Genomic DNA, 24,762 nt, shown 5'->3' on the forward strand with positions numbered 1-24,762 from the left:
AGAAATTATTAATTACTTATGAAGAACCTGTAAACGTGGCTTATTTGCTATTTAACTGTATTTGAGAGATGCTTCATGAACCACTTCTTTAAGCTTGTTTACCTTGTGTCTCTGAATAAACCACTTGTTGAACATTTACCACTCTCTGGGTCATACCAAGCCCGAAACGATACCACAAAAGATTAAAATCTAAGTTTCATTACTGTGTCCTCTCGTCCTTGAACTTGCCAAGTCCAAACCTGCCTTCCTTGGTATTGAGAAAGGCCCCGAGACACTTACATTGACTTCACTGACATGGCAACCATGCTGAGAGGTTATTTCACCGGGTGTATATTGAGACCTGCTTCTTCACTGTATTACGGATGAACTAACTATGATTTTAGCTTTGGATTACTATAACAATTTGATTTTAGACGTTTTATTGTAGTTCAATATAAGACACACAAAAATGTTTACAACACACTAGAGAACATACACAGCATGTCCAGCTGAGGGAGCTCCAACACTGTATATATGTTGTATCATGTTATAGATGCCAGTACAGTACAAGAGCAGACTATTCTCTAAATTCCAACCACCACTCCTATCATGTTATCACCATGATATGAGTGGGTAATAACAGACACATAGCCATGTGTCTGTCCGTATATACCTGGTGGATTGACCAGGTATATACGTTGAAAACTGTTTGTATAAACAATGCTTTGCGTGTTCTCGAAGGAGCTTGATGCAAGCGACAGGAGATACATATTATACCTTTCAAAATAAGTAATTCTACATTACATGCAAACAGTGCATGGCAAACCTGTTGCCTTTCACCCAATTGTTACATCTTTTTTACTTTTTAACAGTTATAGTACACAGTTTATTTCTCGTTTATAACATTATAACATCATTATTATAACAGTCCAAGTGAAGAAATATATGAAAGTGCTTTATATTTACAAAAGTCCACATGATGGTTTGTCTTTACATTTTAGAAAAATATTTTAGTTAACTATACAAAAACCAACCATCTCTACTCTGACACACACACACACACACACACACACAATGTGTCACGTGTGTCACCTACTTTATATTACATATTTAACCAAAATATTGTTCCATGTTAAAACCATTCAGTTCAGTGGGCCACGCTTTGTGCCCTTGCTCTCAATTCAATACAACTTTAAATCTCTTTACATTATGGGTCTTAAGGTCCATTAAGTCAATGGTTTCAGACCTAATTAAACACTATGATAATCACTAATAATGATTAGCTTGTGCTGATCCGCAGGCAGAAGAGAAACCTTGTTGGCTTGAGTGTCCAGAATACCCTGGCCTGCTTGTGTTGTTTGGGTTAAGGTGCTTGCTTCATCTATGGTTCTTTGAGGCATTCCAGTGTAGGGAGTCTCAGAAAGCTTGTCCAGCCAATCTCTGGGCCTACTGTTGCTCGGCGTTGGAATGAGCACTCCTGGTCGCCTCACCATACTTTGGAAGTCTTGAAAGTCATCGTCCACGGATACAAGGCTGCAGGCAGGGGAAGGGCACGACTCCTCTGAATTCCAGAATTTGAACGACGGTTTCTCCTCGCCGGGAACACGTGCCATCATGCTGGACCGGTCAGCTGCTGCGACTAGGAGTGACTCTTTTAAGTCATCACCAGACTGAGAGGAGCCGAAGCCACGCAGGATGGAGGAAGAAGTGGTGTCACTTGGTGAACAGCTATACGAGAGGTCTACCTGCATAGCCTCTGTTTGGGACGAGATCCCAGAATCGGTGTTCCAAGACTGATAAGAAAAGTCAGTTTTCACATGGGAAGAATCAAAAGGCTGCCTCTGTCCAGTCAGCTGGAAAATAGGCACCTGAGAATCTGGAAAAGGGTTGTGTACCACACCCCACAACATGCTGGGTTTGTAGAAGGACTCACTAAGTACAGCAGGCGGGTTGACAGGGTTTAACCCCTGGCTCCCAGAAGGAGGAGACATGGAATATGTCATGTTCTCAAAAAAAGAAGGGCTGGAGGTTCCAGCGACTGGATTGTAACCAGAGTTGCTGTGGGCAACGAAGATCCAGGGAGCTGTGGAGAGCTGAGGGAAGGCCAAACGCATGGCTTCCTCCACATTGGAGATGATGTCAATGGAGACCTTCTGAGAGTAACCCAGAGACGAGGACACACTGTCAGCTCCGGCACTTTGAAGGGAATGACCACCACTGCTTCTGTCCCTGGAAGATAAAAAAAAGAGGAAGACTGTTATTTGCGATGTTGCGATGTTTAATCGCGCCACATCATCATTGTCACTCCTGTGACTGCGGTACTGTTTTATAAATAGTTTATTGGACTTCAGTGCCCTTATGCACAGGACAGTGCGGAGTGTGTTGAAGCAAAAGAGTGCCTGCAATATAAACCCACCATGGTTTTTCATCAACTTCGTCCTCTTTGTGGGCCTCCACATAGACAGAGCTCACAGGGATTTTCTGCGGCATAAGCACCTGTGAAACGGTCGGCATATCGTTAAAACAATGTGTGGATCCTCCCGTTTTATGTCACATGATGATTCTTGATGATAAAGTTTGGTTTTGTAGAATTTAGGTGCTACTAATGGTGAGGTTGCAGTTTGCAACAAACTGAAAGTTCCCCCCTCACCAACGACTGCAGTGGCCTCTATTACCTATATTGTGTAAGACTTTATTATTATTGAATCCTCTAAATACAAAGGATATTTTGGTGAAAGGCCAGAGTCTAAGCTTGTCTTCATAGGCTATACGAGGAGCGTCCAAAACAGTTTTGGAAAGCGCATACACAGCGAGAGGGGGTGAGTTAGAACACAAATAATTGTTTCCATGTTGACGTAGACGACAACAACAATTATCCTAGGACCTAAACAAACTAATGACGAATAAAAAGTACCAACTTTTTTTTTTTAACAATTCAAAACAATTTTTGGTTAGTTAAAGCTAAACCTGTATATCATTACAAAGTAACCTATATGCCTTCAAATGTAGTAACTAAGACAATAAAACTAAGGTCTAACTTGTTAATATGCATCAATGTAAATCTGTGTACCTTGTGCTCTCCTGAGACCATTAATAAAAGGCTTGATTTTTTATAGTTGCCAATGCTATCCCACCAACTCTCCTTCAACCTAGAGACAAATGGAACAAATATAATTAAAAAAACATTTTCTCGTATCATCTTTTAACACAGTTTACTGATGACATCATGACACTAGTTACTGCGAGGACAAGGGCATCTCACCGTGTGCAGAAAAGGTACAGGAAACTGGTGATGATTAAAGCGGCAACACACAGACTCAGAATGACTGCCGCCACAATAATGCTAGGGGACACAGCTGAAAAAGTACATGCATATATCATACATGAGAAAGAGTCTCCCACCACTAGATTATACAATTTCTTCATTAACTAGAAAGAAATGGTAAATTTACTGCATGTATGTATGTCTGTGGATTAGCTCAGAGACATATATACACAGTATCCACCTCTAGACTCGGTCTACGCACACTTGTAGGCAGAGATAGAGAGGGATGGAACTGAGACCAGCAGGAGTAGCAGGTAGTAGAGCAGACTGTAGCCTGATAGGTAGAGGGACCAGAGGTAGAGGGGTTAGATCTTACGGGTTGTGAATGTCAGCTCCCCACTTCTTTCACTTAAGTACGTTGCGAAGCTCTGCACACTGACCAGGTACTCTGTCCTCGGCTCCAGGCGCGTGCCCAAAATGGGATAAGACTCCATAGATGAAACATCCACTTCCTGGCACAGAAAGACCACAGCTTCAAAGGCATGGCTCAGAAGTAATTATCGGTCTTGGATTCATCTACAGCCTATGTTAGGCTCCAGCCAACACTTTATCTGACCAAGACAGGCTGCTCAGAATAAAATGACACCACCAACAAAAGAATCCAAACTTTTTTTCCAAATACACCTGAATAGACCAACAGCAACATACAGTACATATGTGGCAATTCCACAAATAGCAAATTATTACCCGAAACATTTACATTACATTGAGTCATTTATATTTTTGTAATGCTACTTTTTACTGGAAATTCTGAGTCTGTAGAGAGAGACCGAATTGAATGACAGAATTAGAAAGTAATTATGTAGATGTCAATGGATGTCATGTAGGACTTGAACTGGTGTCTCTGGTGAAAATGGACATACTGTGGCTCTCTCTCCTTTTTTGCGGTAGTTCAGCAGCACCCTCAGAGGGAAGGAGGGGTCTTTGTATTGTGTGTCCCACGTCACCAGATAATTCCCATTTTCTGGTGTCACCGATCTGAGTATTGGGGCTTTGGGTTTTACTGGGGTAGGGATTAGACAGTGGATGGAGAGACAGATCATTAAAGAGCAGGTATGCGTCCATGCGTATATGTCACTGGGAGGACACATATACTGGTCATTATGGAGCAGGTATGAAAGGACTTTTGCAAGTTAACGGCTTGCTTAAACTCACTGTTTTCGTAAGCTGTGATGTTTTTGAACTCCACCAGAGCACCAGCTTTCCGCAGCTTTGTATTGTAACTCTCCCCCAGAACAAACCTCATAAAACCATGTTAAAGTTAGAAACATATTCGATATTGGTTGTTCAACAGATATTTGCGATTTGTAAAAGAAAATCTTTACCCATTGATGTCCAACGAGCAATTGCACGACCCCGTAAAAACGGGGTCCTTTGTTAACTTGCAATTCCTCTCACTGAAAAGTGAAATAAAGCACAATATTTCATATTGTTTAATAACTTCCAATAGCGTATTCACTATCAAAAATCTAAAACAAATGACGACGTGGGCCTACTATGTTTCTTTGCGTTTCATATTTTCAAATCGATGTATGATGACTGGCATTAATGTCTGGCATTAATAATTACGTGTATCTGTAGGAGAAATCCACTCGGGTGTTGAGTGTGTACTCGTCGCAGCTCAGCTCGTCGGGCGGGAGATGGAACCCACACATCATCAGCCTGTCGAAGTCGTTGATGCAGCGAAGATCGAGCCCTACGTCTTCAAAACAATAGGAATATTGTATTAGGCCTACAAGTAAGAACATTTGAAAAAACACCGCCGATCTCACTACTACTAATGGCTTCAATGGAAGACTATCTCTTACCGTGTGCTGCCAAAGAAATACAGTTTAGAAGGAAAACGCCCAGGTAAAACCTAAAAACAATAGAGGAAACATGTCACACCATTATTGTGAAACTGAATGCATTCACATGAACTTCTACATAATCTTAGTTTACCGTAAACCTGCCATCCGCTCCATTGTTATTGTCAGTATTGTTGAGTTTTCTGAAAACGAAACCACCTTCGGACTGACCCAGCTGGTGCGTCCTTGTGTTGTTTGGTTGGTTGGACCCATTGGAAAGGCCACTCCTTTCTTTTACTGGAGAAAGAGGAAGTTCTGCGTCACGTTTCCATCGAATCGGCTGAATCATCAGCAGTGGGTCAACACCACTAAGGAAGTTATAGCCTATTACGGTCAGGTTTGACTCGCCGAACCTAATAGTGTGGAGTGTGTGGAATTGTGTGTGGAATTCCTGACGTTCATAAGGCCAGGGGCGGTTCTAGGAATTTTTAACTTGCGTGGAAAAGAGTTCCAGAGGTGGCCACAATCCGTTTTTAATGTGTGTGCACTGCACAGAGTGCGCATTTATATTCTACTAATAAAATAGGCTTAAGCATAAATGTATAGGCTACATGCATGCACATAAATGGGGGGGGGGGGGGGGGGGATTGGGTTCCTCAATTTTTGTCATGAAACAGCAACATTTCAAAGTGCTTAAAAAAGTGCGTTTGGAGCATATTTTTCCATGTTGCTCTCATGCTGCTATCCATTTGGCCTTTTGTGCTGGTACGCCGACCTGCTCAACGAGAACGACCTGGCTCTTCCCACCTTAAAAGTGTTCCAGTAGTCTTTTGTGTGCGACGAGTGGGAGAATAATGGACGCCTGGAGGTGGCAGCAGTAGTAGCAGGCTAGTCATTGTTGTTAGCAACATTAGGCTCTTTAGCAAACCAGCTCGAAAACAAAACTTTACATTGTATTGCACGCACAGCAAGACCGTGCAATGCATACATTGGTGACCGGATTAAAGCAGCAACGTAATCAAGTGTGTAAGAGTGTGTAGAGCAGTGTACATCAACATTAAAGACACCAACGTGGAACAAAGAGAAAGAAAATACATCTCAACTTTATTAACTACGGGCGCAGCCATCTTCGTTCGTCGAGCGTCACAGGGATCTTTCGTGACTCAGTTACTCATCAGAAGCCCCAGTGGGAGCTGGATATCCCCAAAGAAAAGGAAGCGTGCCTCAATGCCGCAATGCATCAATGCCGCAAGAAAGCTGGGAGATCCGACTGGGATGGTGGGCGTACCAAACAAATGGATAGCACCATCAGTCTCGGCCCCCACCCCACCCCCATGATGAACCACACCTGACCCTTCCCCCTTAATCACAGGCATGTTATCAACAACAAGCCAGGGCCGGTTTCCCGAAACCTTCTTAAAGCCTTCTTAATGCTACGTCATTCGTAACCTCTACTTTAAGTTCTACCTTAACATCACGTGCGTTTCCTGAAACGTTCTTTGCTACAAATCTCTTTCGTAGCCTACGTCGTTCGTTGGTAAGGTTGGTCTGAAGCGCTCGTAGAACCGTCTTAGCTCTACCGTAGTGATGTTGCTCCTGACGCTAGTCACCGCCACTACAGTAACCTTTAGAAATCCCTGTTGCGCATGGAACTGCCACATTGGCAGTGTCGTGTTTCACCAATATTATATACAGTACAGTAGCCTACATATATAGGCTACGGTACAGCAGGCGAGGTCAGCTCAACTCGCTTCCAATAATTTCAAAAACTCGCAACTTCAAAAAATGATTTTATTTATTTCACAATTCAAAAATGAACAAAATGATACTGGGAAACAAATAAACCATTATAAATGAGTGAACTTAATAAGCGGTCGAAAGATTTTTTTCAACCACTGCATCTTTCCCTTGACGGTGCCAAAGCCCGCACACAGACAGGTAGCAAAAAGCAAAGCAGTCTCAGCATAAACAGTAGCCTATTATGTAATAGGCTAAATAAACTATTCAAAATTTAGCTTTCATTTCAAAATGTCTATTTTCATAAATAATAAGTCAGACAACTTTGTAAATAGAAAATCTGAAAATAGCCTAATTTGAACGGCTGCGACAGATGTAATTGAATGTGATTGCCTCAATCTCCTCCGCTGTTTCTATATTTTCTATATATATATATTTTTAATCAGTGTAGGCTATGCTATCGCCCATGGTTAAATAAATGTTTAGGCCTACTAGAAGGATTTCAAGCAATGTTTTATTTGCAAAGACTGCAATATTTTTTAGAACACTATCATGCACCTGCGCATGAAATGGAAAAGCACGTTTCAGCACGTTCTTTCTGGACAGCACCCTTTACGAATGACGTATTGAGTGTTTCCTAAGAAGACTCCTAAGAGACCGTTCGGGAACCACGGCTATAGAGGTAAAACAAATGATACGTCTAAACATAGGAGTCTGAGTAGCGCGCTAAGAGTGGACGTTATCGGGAAACCAGGCCCAAAGCTCTTGCGCAGAGATTCCACAAGATGGATCATATCTGAAGCTGACTGGTAATGTAAGTAAACAGTAAACATTCGATCATGTTAGTTTTTTGCTGGGTAGCAGTTACTCCTCCTTGGCCTTGCACTGTGGCTTTCGAGTGAAGCGAGAGAGGTCTGTTTGGATGGCCAAACAGAGGGGGGAGGGTCATATTAAAAAGTTAAGGGTTATTAATTATTAAGTTACTGAGAGGAGCCGAAGCCAAGTTATTAAGTTATTAAGTAGAGAAATGCTACACTCAAACCTCAGAACAAAAATGCATCATGGAAACCCTGACTTCTATCTTCCCCCTAATTAACTCAAAATGACTAATTTTATTATATGATATACCATACATTATAGCATGCTGTGTATTGTAGGATTTGACGATTGTCTCTATTTTTGTGTCCAATCACGGTTATTCTAGATGGTTGGATCAGTTCCATGGAAAGGAGACTCAATAATACCAACCTGATATAGGCAAATAACAAAACAGAATGAATCTAAATATTTTATTTTGATTCTAGCAAATTGGACACATATTTTGGACATATATTAAATTGTCACATATTTAAGAGCATAGCATTTCTTAAACAAAAAGTGATGCCTGTAATGGTGTATTGAAAATCTCCTCAGTAACAATCATACTGACTAAACTCAAGTACATTTCGAATATAAGGAAAGAAGACGACAAAAGGCAACACAAATCATGCCTGCTATATAACATTTGTGGAACCCTTGTCTAAACACATTATTTTATTTGCTGTATGAAGAGGCCCAGATACAGATCATAACTACAAAGCTGACAATTATGAAGACGGCATAGAGCCAAAACAGAAAGCGATCGATGACGCCTGCCACCTGGATCCACTCCTCAGTGTTGTGGTTCCCTTTCTGCTGCTGGTCCACCTGTCGCCGGATGGCCTGGAGGTCTCTCCCCAGCCTCCTCAGTGCGTCCAGGGTTGTGTCTACGAGATGTTTGCCCCCTGGAGGATTCATGTAAATGGCGCCCTCCTCCACTGCAGCATTGGGATCTGTATGGTAATACAGGTCTTTCATGTTAAAGTGTGTGCTTCTTATGCACTGGGTGCCATGATTACTTTTTGATTGAAAAGGGCGAGATTTGTCGAGATAAACACAGAACAAATTCATCATGTTCTCCTTGAATGAAAATGCTAATTTCCTCATCTTCCTCTGCCTCTCAGCCTAATTTTGTACTTTGTTGTTTTGTTTTGGAACATGGAACAGTAAATTCTAGCCTAACACACCCCTTACCTGTTGAATGTTCTTTTGGTGGCTTTGAAGGCAGACCAACACAACATCCCAGGGTTTGAAGGAAAACTACTCTCACCCAGTGGGGAACAGGAGCAAAGCGACTGGACCCTGAGTGGATGTTGGTAATGAGGATTGTCTCCAGCAGACTGGCCACCATCAGCGCCAGGCAGAGAGAGAAGAAAACATCTGGGAATAAATAGGAGAGAGTGTGAGTATGCTGGTTACATTTAAGTTCTAGCTATAAGCGTTGATGTCAGCCTCACTCTGAACAAGAGTACTACTGACTTATGAGTGGTATGGTGTTGCCAGTGACCGGCAGCAAGTCATTCATAAGCAACAAGAAGACGGTGTAGCCTAAGATGAGGGTCATCTTAAAGGCTGAGCGGTCCACACTCTGTGGGGGTAACATGAAGCTGAAGAGGTCCACTGTGATCAGGAAGCAGCTGGGGATGATCAGGTTGACCACATAGAGAGTGGACTTACGCCTCAGTCCGACCTATGGAGTTTAAAAAAAGATAGTTCTAAATGTATAATAAATAAATAAATAAATAAATATATATATATATATATATATATATAAAATATATATTATCTTCACCATGTCACCATGAAGAATTACATAATGTTACATTTTCTAATCATGAATATATAATTTTATTCAAACGTACGTTAAACACAAGCTCATCACTTCCATATGGTGGTTCTGCATCGTGTGACTCTTTATAAGCAGTGATATCGATGAGCTGCCATTCTCCTACAGTTGTCATCACTTCCAATGAGTTCTGCAGAATCTCCTTTATGGGAATGTTCAGTTCAACCTTGATGTCCTTGGCTGAGTGAGAAGAGCATTGCATAGAAGAAGAGAGCACAGGATGTTACACATGTATCCCTTCACCCAAAGTACACCAACCATACACAAATACAACCATAATCTGAAGGAATAACCAGACTAAAGAGACAACCAGACACAACCAGAACCATTTATAGATATTCTTGTAATTTCTTTGTCCTTTGTCCCAGTGCAAGTTGTCAATGTTTCAAGTCACGAGCTTACGCAGTTCGCACCAGAGCATAGTTTTAGTAAATTGTTAAAAAATAGTACAATCCCAATGTACCTCTAAAACAAAAAAAGGTATTGTGGTTTTTCTTTGGATTCACCCCCAACTAACGAACTCAGTCCAATCGAGAGCTGGGCTGATTGAAAATGAAAAGGCACAGGGCTTCTGGTTTGCAGCTGGGTCAGAAATGTATTTCACTAATATTATATATTCCTTTGACTTACCATGGTCAAATTACAAGGAAGGTTGCACGACCATGGCAAATTGGTAGTCTCGCACTAGATAATCCTCACTGAGGATGGCTATTCATAATGCATATGGGTTACTCTTTTCTAACGGAAATGTGGAGAATATCTGTTTATCTACGTGGTGTCTTACCTGTATGCATGTAGGAGCTAAAGGTGAAAGTGCAGTTCTGCGTGTCAAAGGGGAAGGTGTATATGTTCAGATTGCAGGAGCTAACCACTCTGACTGGGCTGAAGTCGTAGATCCAACCATCAGAATAGACATGTACAAAAGGCACAGCTGGGGCTGTGTTCTTAGCCATACTGTAAAACAGCAACAAAAACATATTTGCACTCAGTTTGAGCAATGTTTACATCTTTTAAGTACAAGATTAATATAATTATGTTGGGAATTTACATCAAAGGTATTGTATTGCAAATTGGTCAGGGAAGTAACAGTGTTTTAGGAAAATAGTAGTATTAGAAATGTTTCAGCTCCCAATTTACCCATGAGTTGGGATGACCGCAATGGAATAGTTCAGTCCCCAATGGTAAATTAATTGCATTTATATTGAGCTGTTCTAACCAGTGGCCACTCAAAGCACTTTACAATATCACCCATTCATACAGCCATTCACACAACGACGGTGGTGTCAACCAGTTAGGGTTAGGTGTCTTTCTCAGGGACACCTCGACACTCAACTAGGAGGAGCCGGGGATCGAATTAGCAACCTTCTGGATACCAGCCATATGCCGCCCAATGTGTGCATCTTAGGATCTAACCACCCAGTGATGACGGTACATTTACTTGTGTGTAATTAGGTCTTTCAGTGGTTTGTCCCTTCTAAAGATAATCAGAAGACTTGAGCCATCTGTTTAGTCTCAGCGTTTCACACTGAATGACTGCAGTTGTGCGTGGATCTTACAATTCATTGATGACAATATCTGGTACCCAGAAATTGCTTCTAGGTAGTGAAATCTGGTCTGTGCCGCACTGCTCGGGATCCCAGCTGATGAACTCATTCTTCCATCCCTGGAAGAACCACAAACTATTTAATGCATTTGGCCTATTGGCTAATATGTGATTTAATTTAAAATAATGAATTTCAATCATCATCATTTCCTTTGTTATTTTACTTACAATGTCAAGCCAAATATAAGTGTTCAAGAGTTGAGCTTTTTCATCCTGGAAAACAACGTAATTGTAAAAGATGTGTGTCAGTCTACAATAGCCAACTGTATTCTGAATATGTATCTCTGGCCATTTGTGCTAAAAGTCAACATACTTCTTAAATAATAACACTTATTTTTATTTAAGTTCATAAGTTAAGTTCATAAACACAATTTACCAACCCAGGTATCTCTCCCTGGTGATCAGTTAATTCATTCTTCATTGAAATTGTTGTCACATGCCTGTGTCATCACATTTTGTAGTTTTTGAATAGTTTTGAACATTAAATTGAATAGTAACATTGAATAGTTTTTAAACAGAACCTACCACTCCGAGAATTCCATACAGGGTAAAGGATACCAAGACCTCTGTGTAATTATCCATGTTGTTGACGGGTCTTATAGGCTGTAAAGCAAAGACGGGTGACAGTGCTACCAGGAGGGCAGAAGGGCTGGGTTCAGAACAACTCAGCCCCTGTTTATCAGCTTTGCTCCCCACTACATCCCCCACTGTATCCACGACTTCCTTCCCCGTAACAACCGCCTCCTCAGTCGCTTCCTTCTCTGTTACAACCACCTCTCCAGTCACTTCCCTCCCCGTTAGAACTGGCTCTTCAGTCACTTCCTTCTCTGTTACAACCACCTCTCCAGTCACTTCCTTCCCCGTTAGAACTGGCTCGTCCGTCACCACTTCCCTCCCCGTTAGAACTGGCTCTTCAGTCACTTCCTTCTCTGTTACAACCACCTCTCCAGTCACTTCCCTCCCCGTTAGAACTGGCTCGTCCGTCACCACTTCCCTCTCCGTTAGAACTGGCTCTTCAGTCACAACTTCCTTCCCCAAATCCTCTTGTCCAAGACCTTAAACAAACAAAAAAAAAAAACTGCAACCAATGAACAAATGTTGGCAAATTCACAATAATGCCTTCTCTTGTTTGTTTGTTATTTGTGTTATATGGATATGTGGACTATGACAATCAAATATGTTTTAAAATTAAGCATGTCAACTCATGTTAACCTAAAGACTAATTAAAATTGAAGATTTGCTGTGCATCATACTACAGAAGATTTCTTGAAATGGTTTTAATTGAATAGGATTCATAGTTAATAGAATATAAATAGCTTTAATGATGACATTTTGAAAAAATACAATATACTAATGTATTCTATATATTTCAGCAAAGCCTGTGGTTACAGAGTTAAAACATCTCCCTCCTTACATATTTAAGTAATATTTAAGCTGTAATGTTTTTTTGGTTTCAATTTACTCACCTTGTGTAGCAGAGAATATGATGAATACCATGGTCAAAAGTAACCTGGCAGATAGCTGAAGATTAAAAAAACGAGTGTTACAAATACAGTGTTAACTAACAAACAAGTCAAATTTACATTGTGTAACTAACACAACTCCCTCCACATGATCTATACTCTTAACCTGCAGTTTGGCAGCCATTATCCTGCAATTCGCAGCTCTTCGTCTGTCTTGGTTCAAATTAAAATATATTATTAAAAAGAAGAATCATAAGAATATCACAACATAATGTCTAAATTTTAGCCGTCAATTTATTAACGTAGTTAAAGTGAACCACATCATAGAAACTGGGATAAAATACCTACTTGGTTGAAATGCTCTTGCAGTTTGAAAATGCCATTAACAACAAAGGTATATATAGAATTATTTTAAGCTGAGCGTGACTCGATAACCCCACTTGTACAAATCAAGAGGTTTGTCCTGCAGAGTACTACTTTTCCTATCGGTTGCTAAATACAAAGTAGGGCTTAAGACACATTTGGGAGTTTCAGTAGAGCAGAATGTAGCTTGCGGATGGGGAAAAGCTACCAACAACATCACACATTTGGCATCAATAGATACTGTATGTCCACTACAATTGTTATATTCTCTTGCAGTGTCCATTTACACAACAGCATACATAAAAAAGGATTTGACGATTCAATTTGTGTTCACTTGGGAGAAATTTGGAGCAGCTGCAAATTCAGAACCTAGTTGGTTCCAGCAATTCTAGTATTGAGGTCATTGACACTGACCTCAATACCTGGCACAATTTAACCTTCCTTGATGATGGCTGGAGTGTATACTAGGTTCATAGAGGCGTATCTGGACTGGAATGATGCAGTATACTTCCAGATACTCACAGATAATCGGATGGATTCGGGAGAACACCCTTATATGTAACAGTTTGCAGTCCTGTCTCCTGCTTGCTGCTTGAAAGAAAACATTAGAATTTCACACCTTGGGCCACCAGTTGCCATGGTGAATAATCCCCTGGGGGTGAGTTATTATACTATTATCAACTATTACATCTATAATACGTCTTGCGAATAGTTTCTTCGCAAGGTGATCAAACATGTTTGATTAATTATTGATTCATATTATCATTGCATGTTTATTATTCTGCATTCATTTTTTTCAAGTCAGACGTAATAGTCCATATGGTTTATTTTAGGGTTAGGGCTAACCCTAACCCTACACATTAGTTATTAATTATAATGAGATGTCTACAATGAATGGTTTTATTTTCCTTCATAATTAAATCATATTATATAATCATATTTATTATATAATAAATCAACCCCTGAAGATCACTTTATTAAATTGAATAAATTTTAGATTTCTTTGATTATTTCCTAATCATCTAATTTAAATCATACCATCAGCTATTAGCAATGCATTTGTATTTTACAGATTTAACAGATTTTTCTACAGACACACTGTTCTTACAAGATGACTTATTTTACTATAAGAAATAAATCTTAACCATAAGGAATACACGCCTAACTCAATAAGTACAAAGAAGAAGCGTATTCAATGATGTTCAACAGATTACAATAAACTGTGATGGTCCATGGTGCACCTGAACAGCTTTTCCGAGCTACTTCGTTATTGAAATGATCAATTTCAATATCGTCAGGTGTGTGTACTCCACCACCGACTGACTCTGCCTGGGGCAATAAATGAATTGCCCTTTTGGCATGAGATTGGAGGATGCAGATTGGCAAAATGTATGCGGCTATCATGTGCATATCTTGTGTCTGCCCTTGGCTGTTTCATTGCAAAGTTTTAATAATAAGGTTTGTAGATTTTATAGTTGATATTTCTTAAAAACGATTAACTCTTTTATTGTGTTTTTTTTGGAGAAAACATAAAAGCACTTTCACTCAGCACACTTGGCTACCAAGGGAGACCAGTCATTGACCTCCGGACCCATGGGACCACCAGCGCCACCAGGGTCCCCTGGGTCAGTAAATGTGCTACAGTCCATTTCCTTCTAGGGTTGGTCGGAGCGATGGCTTGGGTGTTCTCATCACTGGTAAAAGGGGACATACAAGCCCCTCCTATGGTGGAGCTTAAAGTTTTGCATCACCCAGCGATCATTTGCATGTCTCACCAAATATTTTTCATACAGCATTACTATCTTCATCTGGAGTTATCCTATTTCTACATCGCATGTTTCCATTTTCCCTCAGGCTTAATGGTGAATAATCTACTAGCAACACCTGTGCCTGCTTTTCTTGTTTCCCCTTAGGATCGCACATACCTCACTTTTACATTAATTTGTTCTTTCTTACTCGTTCATTTCATTATTTTCTGTGGTACTATAGTTCCTTAAATTATACAAAATATGACTGGTTGGTTGAATGGTTAAATACCCTTTTATACATAGTTATCACATTAACATGTTATTATTATGATTATATTAACTACACTCATAGGGAAATTAGAGAAAGTAAAGCCTGGGATCCTCCCGCCATTTTTTACATTTTTTATAAACAAGCTCTATTATAGGCTTTTTATCCACTTTTATCCAAAGATTCTTCCAACACCAAAAATAGTGTAGTAGTTATTATTAAGAGTGACACACAGGTTGCCAACATAGTTTGTGCCTTATATAGGCAAAAGTTATTCCAAAATAAGTAGATTTAATTTCAGACATTTTATTTAGTACACCCACACATGACAGGTACAACAGTTATGCAACATAAATCCAAGCCCAAACCTCTGATCAATAGATATCCACACTGACTTAATTTACTTATTGAAATAGATCCATGTCAAATAATCTGTATAAATAAGGAATGACTACAAATAAGGTTAACAAAAATTATATTAATTATATTGAAAATATCTCAAAAGACATTGTTCTATGACCTTCACGATAAACCCAGAGATAGAGTGTACTCATACAGCTGACTGATAAGAAGCAATCAATGATGTACAGAGAAAGGCAACACAAATGATGTGCACCAAATGTATAAGTGAAACCTTTCTCAGAAACCATTTCATAGCCTGTATGAACGAACCCAGAAGCAGATCATAGTTATACAGCTGACTAATAGGAAGAGGGTGAAGAGCCAAAATAGAAAGCGATCAATGATGAAAGCCACCTGGATCCACTCCTCTGTGTTCTGGTTCCCTGTCAGCTGCTGGTCCACCTGCAGCCGGATTGCCCGGAGGTCTCTCCCCAATTCTCTCAGTTCTGCAAGCTGAAGGGCCATGGGAGCATTCTTACCCGATTTGATCTCCTCCCTTACAGAATCGGAATACGCCTCTATATTGGAGAGATGTGAAGAACAACATGGAGTTTGTTGTTTTGTTGTGGGTGTTTGTCTATTAAAATAATCAATTATTCAGTTTGTTAATATGATAATATCCTAGCCCAACAACACCATACCTGTTGAATTGTCTTTTGGTGTCTTTGGAGGCAGACCAACACAACATCCCAGGGTTTGAAGGACCACTACTCTCACCCAGCGGGGGACAGGAGCAAAGCGACTGGACCCTGAGTAGAGGTTGGTGATGAGGATTGTCTCCAGCAGACTGGCCACCATCAGCGCCAGGCAGAGAGCGAAGAAAACATCTGGGGATAAATAGGTGAGAGTGTGAGTATTCTGGTTACTTTTCGTAATAGAAGTAATAGAAGTAATAGAAGTTTATTTTTAACCTCCCACTGAGGAAAAGAGTACTACTGACTTATGAGTGGTATGGTGTTGCCAGTGACCGGCAGCAAGTCGTTCATAAGCAACAAGAAGATGGTGTAGCCTAAGATGAGGGTCATCTTAAAGGCTGAGCGGTCCACACTCTGTGGGGGTAACAGGAAGCTGAGGAGGTCCACTGTGATCAGGAAGCAGCTGGGGATGATCAGGTTGACCACATAGAGAGTGGACGAACGCTTGATTTGGATCTATGATGTGTTAGGAAAAAAGACAGTTTAGAGTTCATACAATTCCGTTTTTTGTAAACCAAAACTTGAATATTTGGTAATGATTCAAATTAATATTTTTTATCATATTAATATCATATTCATCGTTTAATCATTTAATCACTATTGACTTTACGGTCCTTCTTTGGACACAATTTATTTGAAATGTTATCGAATTTTTCTAATAATCATAATCATTTTGTTATTCTTTTAGTTCTAAATGATTGTAAACATACCTGAAATATGAGAGTATCGTAACTCGTAAAAACAAAGTTTCCTTTATGAGCAGTGATGTTGATGAGCTGCCACTCTCCCACAGTGCTCATCACATTCAAAGATTTCTTCAGAATTTTACTTGCTGACGCGGCCAGGTTTATCCTGATGTCCCTGACTGATAGATAGAGAGGACAAGGAAACACATCTATTGAAATTCATTCATAAACTAACCATACAACTGTATGGTTAGTTTGTACTGTAAAAAACACACACACAAAAAATATATATCAAAAATAGAACTGTGTTCCCATAAGGCTACCAAATTACATCCATAGTACCAGAATGCAATTATATACACAAAATAAACCAAAAGAAAATATAGAAAAATTGTTAATCAAAGTGCTTGGAAATGTTTTCAGGCAGGATCACCATCCATATATTATCACTATTCAACTGTTAACAATTTTTTTCATATTTTCTCAGTTATTAGTTTGACATTTTTGCCTCCCAGAACAAAACAATCTACAACCATGCTTTGGCACTGAATAAAAAAATATTAACCAACATATCTATACATATCTATGAAAACAATAATTATTGGTAATGGTATAAAGCATGCCCACATGTTTGTTACTTTAAATATCAAGTCATTTAGACTTTTACTTTGAGTGGCGATTATACGGTGTCCACTTTTTGTAAAACCGCAACTTTTCGGTAGTCTTTTGTTTTTGTTTTACCTTACCTGTGTGGATGTAGGAGATGAAGGTGAAAGTGCAGTTCTGGACGTCAAAGGGGAAGGTGTAGATGTTCAGGTTGCAGGAGCTAACCACTCTGAGCGGGATGAAGTCGTAGATCATGCCATCAGAATGGACGTGTACATAAGGCACAAATGGGGCGGTGTTTTCATTCATACTGTAAGAAATCAACAAGAACATATTCCCACTATGTTAGAGAAAGCAGCAACATTTAGGCCCTGTGCAGTCTGCCCCCAGAAGTTCTGCTATAACATAATGGGACTACTGGATTCAAAAGAAAAAATATCTCTGTCAACATTAAGTGTATATTGGGAATTTTCACTTCCATCTGCTTAATATTTGTTTCGACCAATTATGTGGCTGGAGGTTAGGAGGTTTGAAATCAACGCTGTGTAGACTAGCCACTGTAGAAATACACTAATTCAATAAGACTTCTGAAAGCTTCGCCCACTCACACCCCATGATATTCTATGGTAGAATATCTCCATAAGGAGACAAGGAACAAGGCGTAACTCAACCCATGCACGTGATGGTTTCCGGCCCAGGCCCTGTGCAGTCTGCCCCCAGAAGTTGCTTGCTGCTATAACATAATGGGACTGCTGGATGGTATATCACACATTGATGCTTACCACCCGGTGACCATTCAGTGGTATGTCTCTTCATAATGGGAATTGCCATACGTTTAGGTTCAATCAACCGCAGGCAGTAAGGCGATTTGAGCCATCTGTATTGTGTGTGTTTTACCTTAGTTATTGCAGTTGTATGTGGATCTTACAATTCGTTGATGACCAGATCTGGTACCCAAAACTGGCTCCTAGGTAGCGCGATCTCATTAGTGCCACACTGCTCTGGATCCCAGCTGATGAACTCATTCTTCCATGACTAAATGAAAGATTTGAATCCAATATGCAATTTGTGATTTTGCTTTACCTGAAATATTCACAACAATGACTATTTTGATCCCTTGGTGTTTATACTTACCATTTCTAGCCATATATAGGTATTTAAGATTTGAGCTTTTTCATCCTGAACAAAAAGAGGACAACAAATAAAAGCTATTTTCACCATAGCAAACTACGCAATGGTGCAGAAAGATGTATTACTGTTTCACATTTAAAGGTTTCCATAAAAGTTGGGAATACAAAGGAGAGATCTCCATTCAAAATGATCTTTCTTATATCCTATACATCGTCTTATTGTAATAGATTTAAAACTTAACATACCACTCCCAGTATACCATACAGGACAATGTCCACAGAGACTTCTGTGTGATCACTGAAGTTCCTTACAGGTCGTACGTCCTGTGTATTGAAGACCGGGGACAGTGCTTCCAGCAGGCGAGAGGGCGTGGGTTTAGAACAGTTCTGTGGGGCCAAGCACTGAACTTGGAACAAAATCAAAACCACAACAGCAACAACAAATTAACAAGGGCAAATGTTTAGTCCATGAAAATTATACCAAATCATCCATTGGACAACTAACAATTTTTCAGTACAGATTTGTCCCACGTAACCAACCTAATACCCCAGCTCCCTTTGTAGATATAACGGGCTCACTAACAAAAACATAACAATTCTGATTCTCATGGGATTATACACAATGCAATATTTTGAATATTATATTCAATTTATATCAGTTTTTTTTAAATCTGTTTTGCTGAATGCCACTATTATACACACTGCACTGGTGAGAAATACAATATAACAATACAACTCATGCTATGCTATCAAGGACATATAAAAAAATTATAAAGAAATAAAAACACTAGTTTCTAGGTACAAACCTTGGCTGATAGTAATGATGATGAATATCAGAGTCTGAAAAGGCCCAGCCAATAGCTGAAGATTCAAAAAGTAGTTTTAACTACATAAAAAACCGTTAAAGTAAATATTAAATTTTTTAACTGCCATAACTAACTCAACATGATATATAGTGTTAACCTTGAATTTTAGGGCAGCCATGATCTTGCAATTGCCCGCTCTGTGTTCTGTAGTCACTACAAACCAGGTATGTCTGTGTCTTGGTTTCTAAAGAAAACATATTGAATTTATTATACAAAGAAGAGTTGCTTTTATAACACATGACAACAAACACATTTTGTCTGTACAAAATTCTGCATTAATCAACAAAATCAACAAAACTAAGATAAAATACCTTTTTGAGTTGAGTTGATGCACTTGCAGGTTTACATACTGCACGTGGAACAGAGATATATATATACATAGTAATATGAGCTGAGGGTGACTTGAAAAACCAACTTGCACAAATAAAATGGTTTGTGCAGGGTGCTGCTTTTCATATAGGTTGATAAATACAAACTAGTTTCAGACAACATCTCCTGTTTACCAGAATGGGCCTCACAGATGGTCAAATGTCACCACAACAGTATCAGATTCCTGAAATAGGCCTGCAGCCGTGGTGGATTGGTCTGCAGCGGAAATGTCAACACAAACAAGAATTGTGTCATGCAGTTTTACACAACGGACCACATGCAAGTTATGGTAAAAGGGAACAATTAAAGCTGAACACAGGCTGATACTTAAAACGAACAGGCAAACGTTTAATCTTGGCCACAGCCTGGCCAGGAGTTCAGGTGTGACCCCTCAAGTTCTATTCAGCAAATTATTCAGCAAATATATATATATATATATATTTTTTTTTTTCCCTCAAAAGATTTGATCTGCCCCAGTAATATGCTACAAATGGACTGACCGCCATCCAGACAGTGGTGCTGCCCGTGATGGTTGTAACCATCTACAGCTGATGCTCTGACTGACAGGGCCGGTGCTGCGATGACGGCTGCTTTATTTTCATCTTGCCAGGTGGCTTTTAGACTGAGATCGACTTGGAAAGAACTTGAACTTACACACCACTGGCCCTGGGGCGAGTGCCTACTATCGCCCTAAGAATCATTTAGAATATTGACATTTAAATGTCCTTCCCAACCAAGTATTGAAATCAAATGACAACTAATTGAGAACTTTAATAATCAATGAGTTGTTAAAATGCATTTCTATTATTTAAAGCATTGCCTTAGTAGAAGCTGAACAGACCACTGGACTTTCACCACTTCCTAATATTGTGCAGAGTGATGATGAGGAGGCAGAGGCCACAGTAGACGGTAAAGATAACGATGATGTGCACAGCGAGAAGGAGCGAAGGCCAAGAACTGACATCACCCCGACTCACTTACCCAAGCCTGCTCATATGTTGTAATAAGTGGTGTGTGTTCACAGGAGGTTCAATTGTTTTTGTTGATGTAGTTTTGGGTTTTGTCCAGTAGATGTCATTATCACTGTAGTTTCATTATTTTTATTCATCTTAAATTACAGCAATACAGGAGTTCATGTGACAAAGTCATTACACCAATGCATCTTGTGTAACTACAATCTGACTTCAGAAATCAGCTGGGAATTAGCTCTTCATTCAAAATGTTGTCCCATGGCCATGCCATACAAGTGGGCTATGTCCAAGTGGTAAAAAGCTAGGCTGCAAGTTTAGAATGGAACGGAGTTTGCACTATTTTGGATTGACTTTGGATCGCTATTCTTCCAAACAATTTCTGTATCATTTCCGGCCGCCATGTTTATGTTGGCCCCGACTGGAGGCAGATCATGTCGGGCCTGAGGTCTGTTCCTCAGAGCACGACCTGGTTCACGTGGTGGCTCTCAGTACAGCCCGGCTGGCTCTGGTTCAGCGGTCAGCCCAGTGGTTTGGATTTCAAACAGATAGTCATCTACACAGTACAGTTTGATGGTGTAAAAACACAACGATCCTCACCGAGAACTTTAGAGCATTCTTTAATTTCAATATGATATGTTCTCTTACAAATTTGTCCTGTGTCACTTCAATGTGCCCTTCACAACTAATTTATACAATGAATAAAAGTGATCACTTGTATCACTGAGTTATTAAAAACAGCATCTATATTATAGTATCATTACAAGCACGGTGAGACTTTGTTTAATAATGTTTATTCATATGATCACCCTGGTTGACTATGTCGTTGCAGGCTCAGCAGGCTCTTGGTATCAACACTGGTCTCCAAGGCAACTTTCCAAGGCAATTTTCTTCACAGTGATCTCCAGTGGGCCAAATACCTGAAAGGAGAAATTAAAAGAAAGCCCAAAAACACTTTAACTAAAGTCACAAAAATAGGGTATATAGGGTATACAGAATGCCTATATATATGCGTGCACATCTGTCTTTCTACATAAAGTACGATGAGAATACCTCCTCAATAATAGAGTCTAAGTTGCTCGCATTCAGCTTTATGGAGCTGAAAATCCTCACGTCAGCAAATACTTTTATTGAATCTAGGAAGGAGGAGGAGGTGATTTAGTGAGAATGTTGAAATACACGCACAGAAACAAATAAACACACACACACACAAACACACTGAATGTCATACTTCTGTGTATCTGCTCATTAAAATGTGTTAACAACAATTAGGGACATACTTTGACTTGGTTCAATGACCGGACTCCATGCTGAAACACACACAGAGAGAGAGAGAGAGAGAGAGAGAGAGAGAGAGAGAGAGAGAGAGAGAGAGAGATATACAGAGAGACAGAGAGTGAGAGCGAGAGCGAGAGAGAAAGAGACAGAGAGTGAGAGGGAGAGGGTGAGGGAGAGGGTGAGGGTGAGGGAGAGAGAGAGGGTGACGGAGAGCGAGAGAGAGAGAGAGAGAGAGAGAGAGAGTTTAGCTGTGATATTCCAGACATGAATGCCTACACACATCTCACAGCGATAGAAGAGACATTCAATGGGACAGTAAACAGTTAAGCTGTGATATTCCAGACATTAATTCCTACACACCTTTCACAACGATGGAAGAGATGTTTACTATGGTGGTTAATTCTAGATTTAATGCAGCATTGACCAGTGAGTTTTTCACTGCATCAGCTGAAATCCCGGCTGCATTGTTGAAATCCAGGTCAGCGTACACCACAATCCCAGAACCCGGGCTGCAAACAAAAACACAAACAAAAAAAGTACAGATGATGACATGACATTTGAAAACATAGAAATATTGGATAGTTACAGTACTGAATCATTATTTCAATGGAAAAATACAGCTGTTATATCACTAACCCGAAGCTGTTGACTGTAGATACATTGAAACGGTTGCCATATGAAGAAGATAAGATGGAGTTCAGCTGTAAAACAAAAAGAAGGGGTTCAAATTCAACATGTACACACCAAAGATTCACATGTGTAGAGAGTTTCCTTCAACAGTTTTCTCCATATAAGAGATTGTGTTTAATTACGTCTTTCGGTGACAAGTTGTCAAGTAACATGGAAAATATGAGATTATAAAATATGAGATTATTATTAAGCAATTAGGTAAAGCTCATAACACAACGCTCAAAATCCACATGTACATAAACAGTAACTATATATGTAGGATATGTAGTACAAAACACAGCACAGAAGCCTGCCACGTTTTACTTACACGTGATTCCACTTCGTTTTTTAAACGCTGGAACTCCACAGAGGATCTGTTTAACAGATTGTTATCGAAAGCTGTTTGCAGTGTGAACATTAAAAAAAATCTGCTTCCTGTCGCTGACTCATTAGTTGTATTTTGAGTTGTTAGAAGAATTTCATCCACTGGCGGAGATGTTGTGTTGGTTACTATCGACGACGGGGTTACATTGAGCACGGCTGCACTGATGGGTTCATTTGGTTGTGATATGGTGGTGGTGTTGATGGTGGGGGAAGCCGTGCTGAGTGCTGCAGGAATAGCTCCATCCGTAGTAATGACAAGTGGTTCGGCAGTGACCCCTGTTATGTTGTTTAAAGAGGGTGTAGTTTGGGCTGAAATACCCTCAAATAAAAGAACAAAAGACATGAGGCAAAAGTAGGGTTAGGCTCCCTTCCGAATGAGCAATGGAATCTTTTCAATATATCTAGAATATATATTTTCAAGAATATAAAAAATGTGCCTAATCTAATTTAACTAATTTAATTAGTTAATTTTATCTTCTTTTAGATTATGTCATTGATTTCATGTGCCATATCATATGTCGTATGGATGATTGTGGTAAATATTTAAATTCCAAGAGATATAACTGTTACCTATAGTATGTTAATGTTTCAACAATACATGTTTAAAATTCACAAAAGTCACATTGTATAAGCAGACGTGTAGCACTATTAATAAATAAACATCCAAAGCTCAAAGTTTGATATTTCTGTGAGGAAGTTAGATTAAACCCAAATCAACAGTCACCAATTAATAACACAAACACATTGATTACTCACCTTGAGCCCTTTGCCCCACCAGCAAGCAAATGGAGACAAGCAGTCTAACAAACATCCCTGCGACCTTGTAAGCTGAAGAGCTGAAGGCGTCTAGGCGTTCTATACAGTAATAGAAATGTTCCAAGGATGTCTGCTTTAGATGTGCTGCGAAGACTACACCACGGTCTTCAACAGGACAATAGGAATGTAAGAGGTAAGGTATGTTGAAAGGTCTATTTCAGGAAGGCCTAGGTGTGTTGGAAAGACCGGTAAATCTACACTAACTGACTGGAAGAAATTAATGGCTATTTTTGCTGTTGTTCTGTTGCATGTTAAACCCTGCAGAAACCTGTTACTGCCACGCCCGGAAACAATGGACGTATCAGTATCACGTTATAATGTTTTTTTTTTAATGTTTTTTTTTAATATAATTGTATAATTGTTTATATATTACATAATTGTTTTTTAATATATATATTTTAAAATCCCCTAGTGGGTCTGTGTTTTCATCGGCTCACGCATCATTCTCACCTTTTTCACCAGCCTGCTTAAGCCTGCCCAAGCCTGCTTAAGATCAGAATGGTTTCAACTTTGGTCAACCAACTAGTAATGTTCATAAGAACATTACTGTATGTAACCGTGGCTATCTGTTGCGTGGCTTTCCCACTGAGATAGCTTTCTTTATAAAACATTAGTATTCATTTTTAGTGTTTCTCATGTCACAGAAACCACAGTGAATCCTGTGTTTCTGTGCCCCGCTGTGGTGTCGACAGCACAGAGCTCCGGTACCGTTACAGGACAGCGGTGGTTTCTTTCAGCTTGTATTGTATTCCAATTTTAGCAAAAACACACATAACATTAGCTTGAAAGAAAAAAACTGTTTAAGTATGCTTATCTTTGCGTAAATTTCGGGATGACTCGTCTGCCAATGACTTCAAGTTGGTTGTGTTTTAACCGGTGATCGTTGCGCCAAACTGTTTACAAAGGGACACTTGCT

The 24,762-nt window shown here is 39.7% G+C and overlaps 3 protein-coding genes across 4 annotated transcripts; all 3 read right to left on the reverse strand.

Moving 5' to 3' along the window:
• Positions 1 to 322: 322 nt before the first annotated feature.
• LOC311352965 (uncharacterized protein) lies at positions 323 to 5,326 on the reverse strand (the record flags this gene model as incomplete). Of its 2 annotated transcripts, none has more annotated exons than XM_084472803.1 (11): positions 323 to 2,208; positions 2,396 to 2,475; positions 3,050 to 3,128; positions 3,242 to 3,335; positions 3,621 to 3,756; positions 4,168 to 4,307; positions 4,460 to 4,545; positions 4,630 to 4,701; positions 4,874 to 5,006; positions 5,113 to 5,162; positions 5,246 to 5,326. In XM_084472803.1, 11 exons carry the CDS (start codon positions 5,266 to 5,268, stop codon positions 1,230 to 1,232), a joined length of 1,872 nt encoding a protein of 623 aa, XP_084328929.1. In that variant the 3' UTR covers positions 323 to 1,229. The 2 variants fall into 2 exon arrangements, with proteins under 2 accessions (XP_084328929.1, XP_084328930.1); XM_084472804.1 differs by having other exon boundaries at positions 4,874 to 5,000; positions 5,246 to 5,268.
• A 3,035-nt stretch (positions 5,327 to 8,361) lies between these two features.
• Positions 8,362 to 12,632, reverse strand: LOC311353088 (5-hydroxytryptamine receptor 3E-like; the record flags this gene model as incomplete). The annotated part of the gene is made up of 9 exons (XM_084472921.1): positions 8,362 to 8,639; positions 8,881 to 9,066; positions 9,166 to 9,376; positions 9,549 to 9,712; positions 10,317 to 10,486; positions 11,089 to 11,195; positions 11,304 to 11,348; positions 11,661 to 12,190; positions 12,602 to 12,632. The coding sequence occupies 9 exons, from the start codon at positions 12,630 to 12,632 to the stop codon at positions 8,362 to 8,364; spliced, it is 1,722 nt and encodes a 573-aa protein (XP_084329047.1).
• An 8,918-nt stretch (positions 12,633 to 21,550) lies between these two features.
• Positions 21,551 to 23,841, reverse strand: LOC311353089 (uncharacterized protein; the record flags this gene model as incomplete). The annotated part of the gene is made up of 7 exons (XM_084472922.1): positions 21,551 to 21,619; positions 21,753 to 21,835; positions 21,980 to 22,009; positions 22,338 to 22,486; positions 22,614 to 22,678; positions 22,975 to 23,339; positions 23,787 to 23,841. The coding sequence occupies 7 exons, from the start codon at positions 23,839 to 23,841 to the stop codon at positions 21,551 to 21,553; spliced, it is 816 nt and encodes a 271-aa protein (XP_084329048.1).
• Positions 23,842 to 24,762: the final 921 nt, after the last annotated feature.

This window comes from Micromesistius poutassou, assembly GCF_964030765.1.
Source record: "Micromesistius poutassou genome assembly, chromosome: 9".
Classification (NCBI taxonomy): Eukaryota; Metazoa; Chordata; class Actinopteri; order Gadiformes; family Gadidae; genus Micromesistius; species Micromesistius poutassou.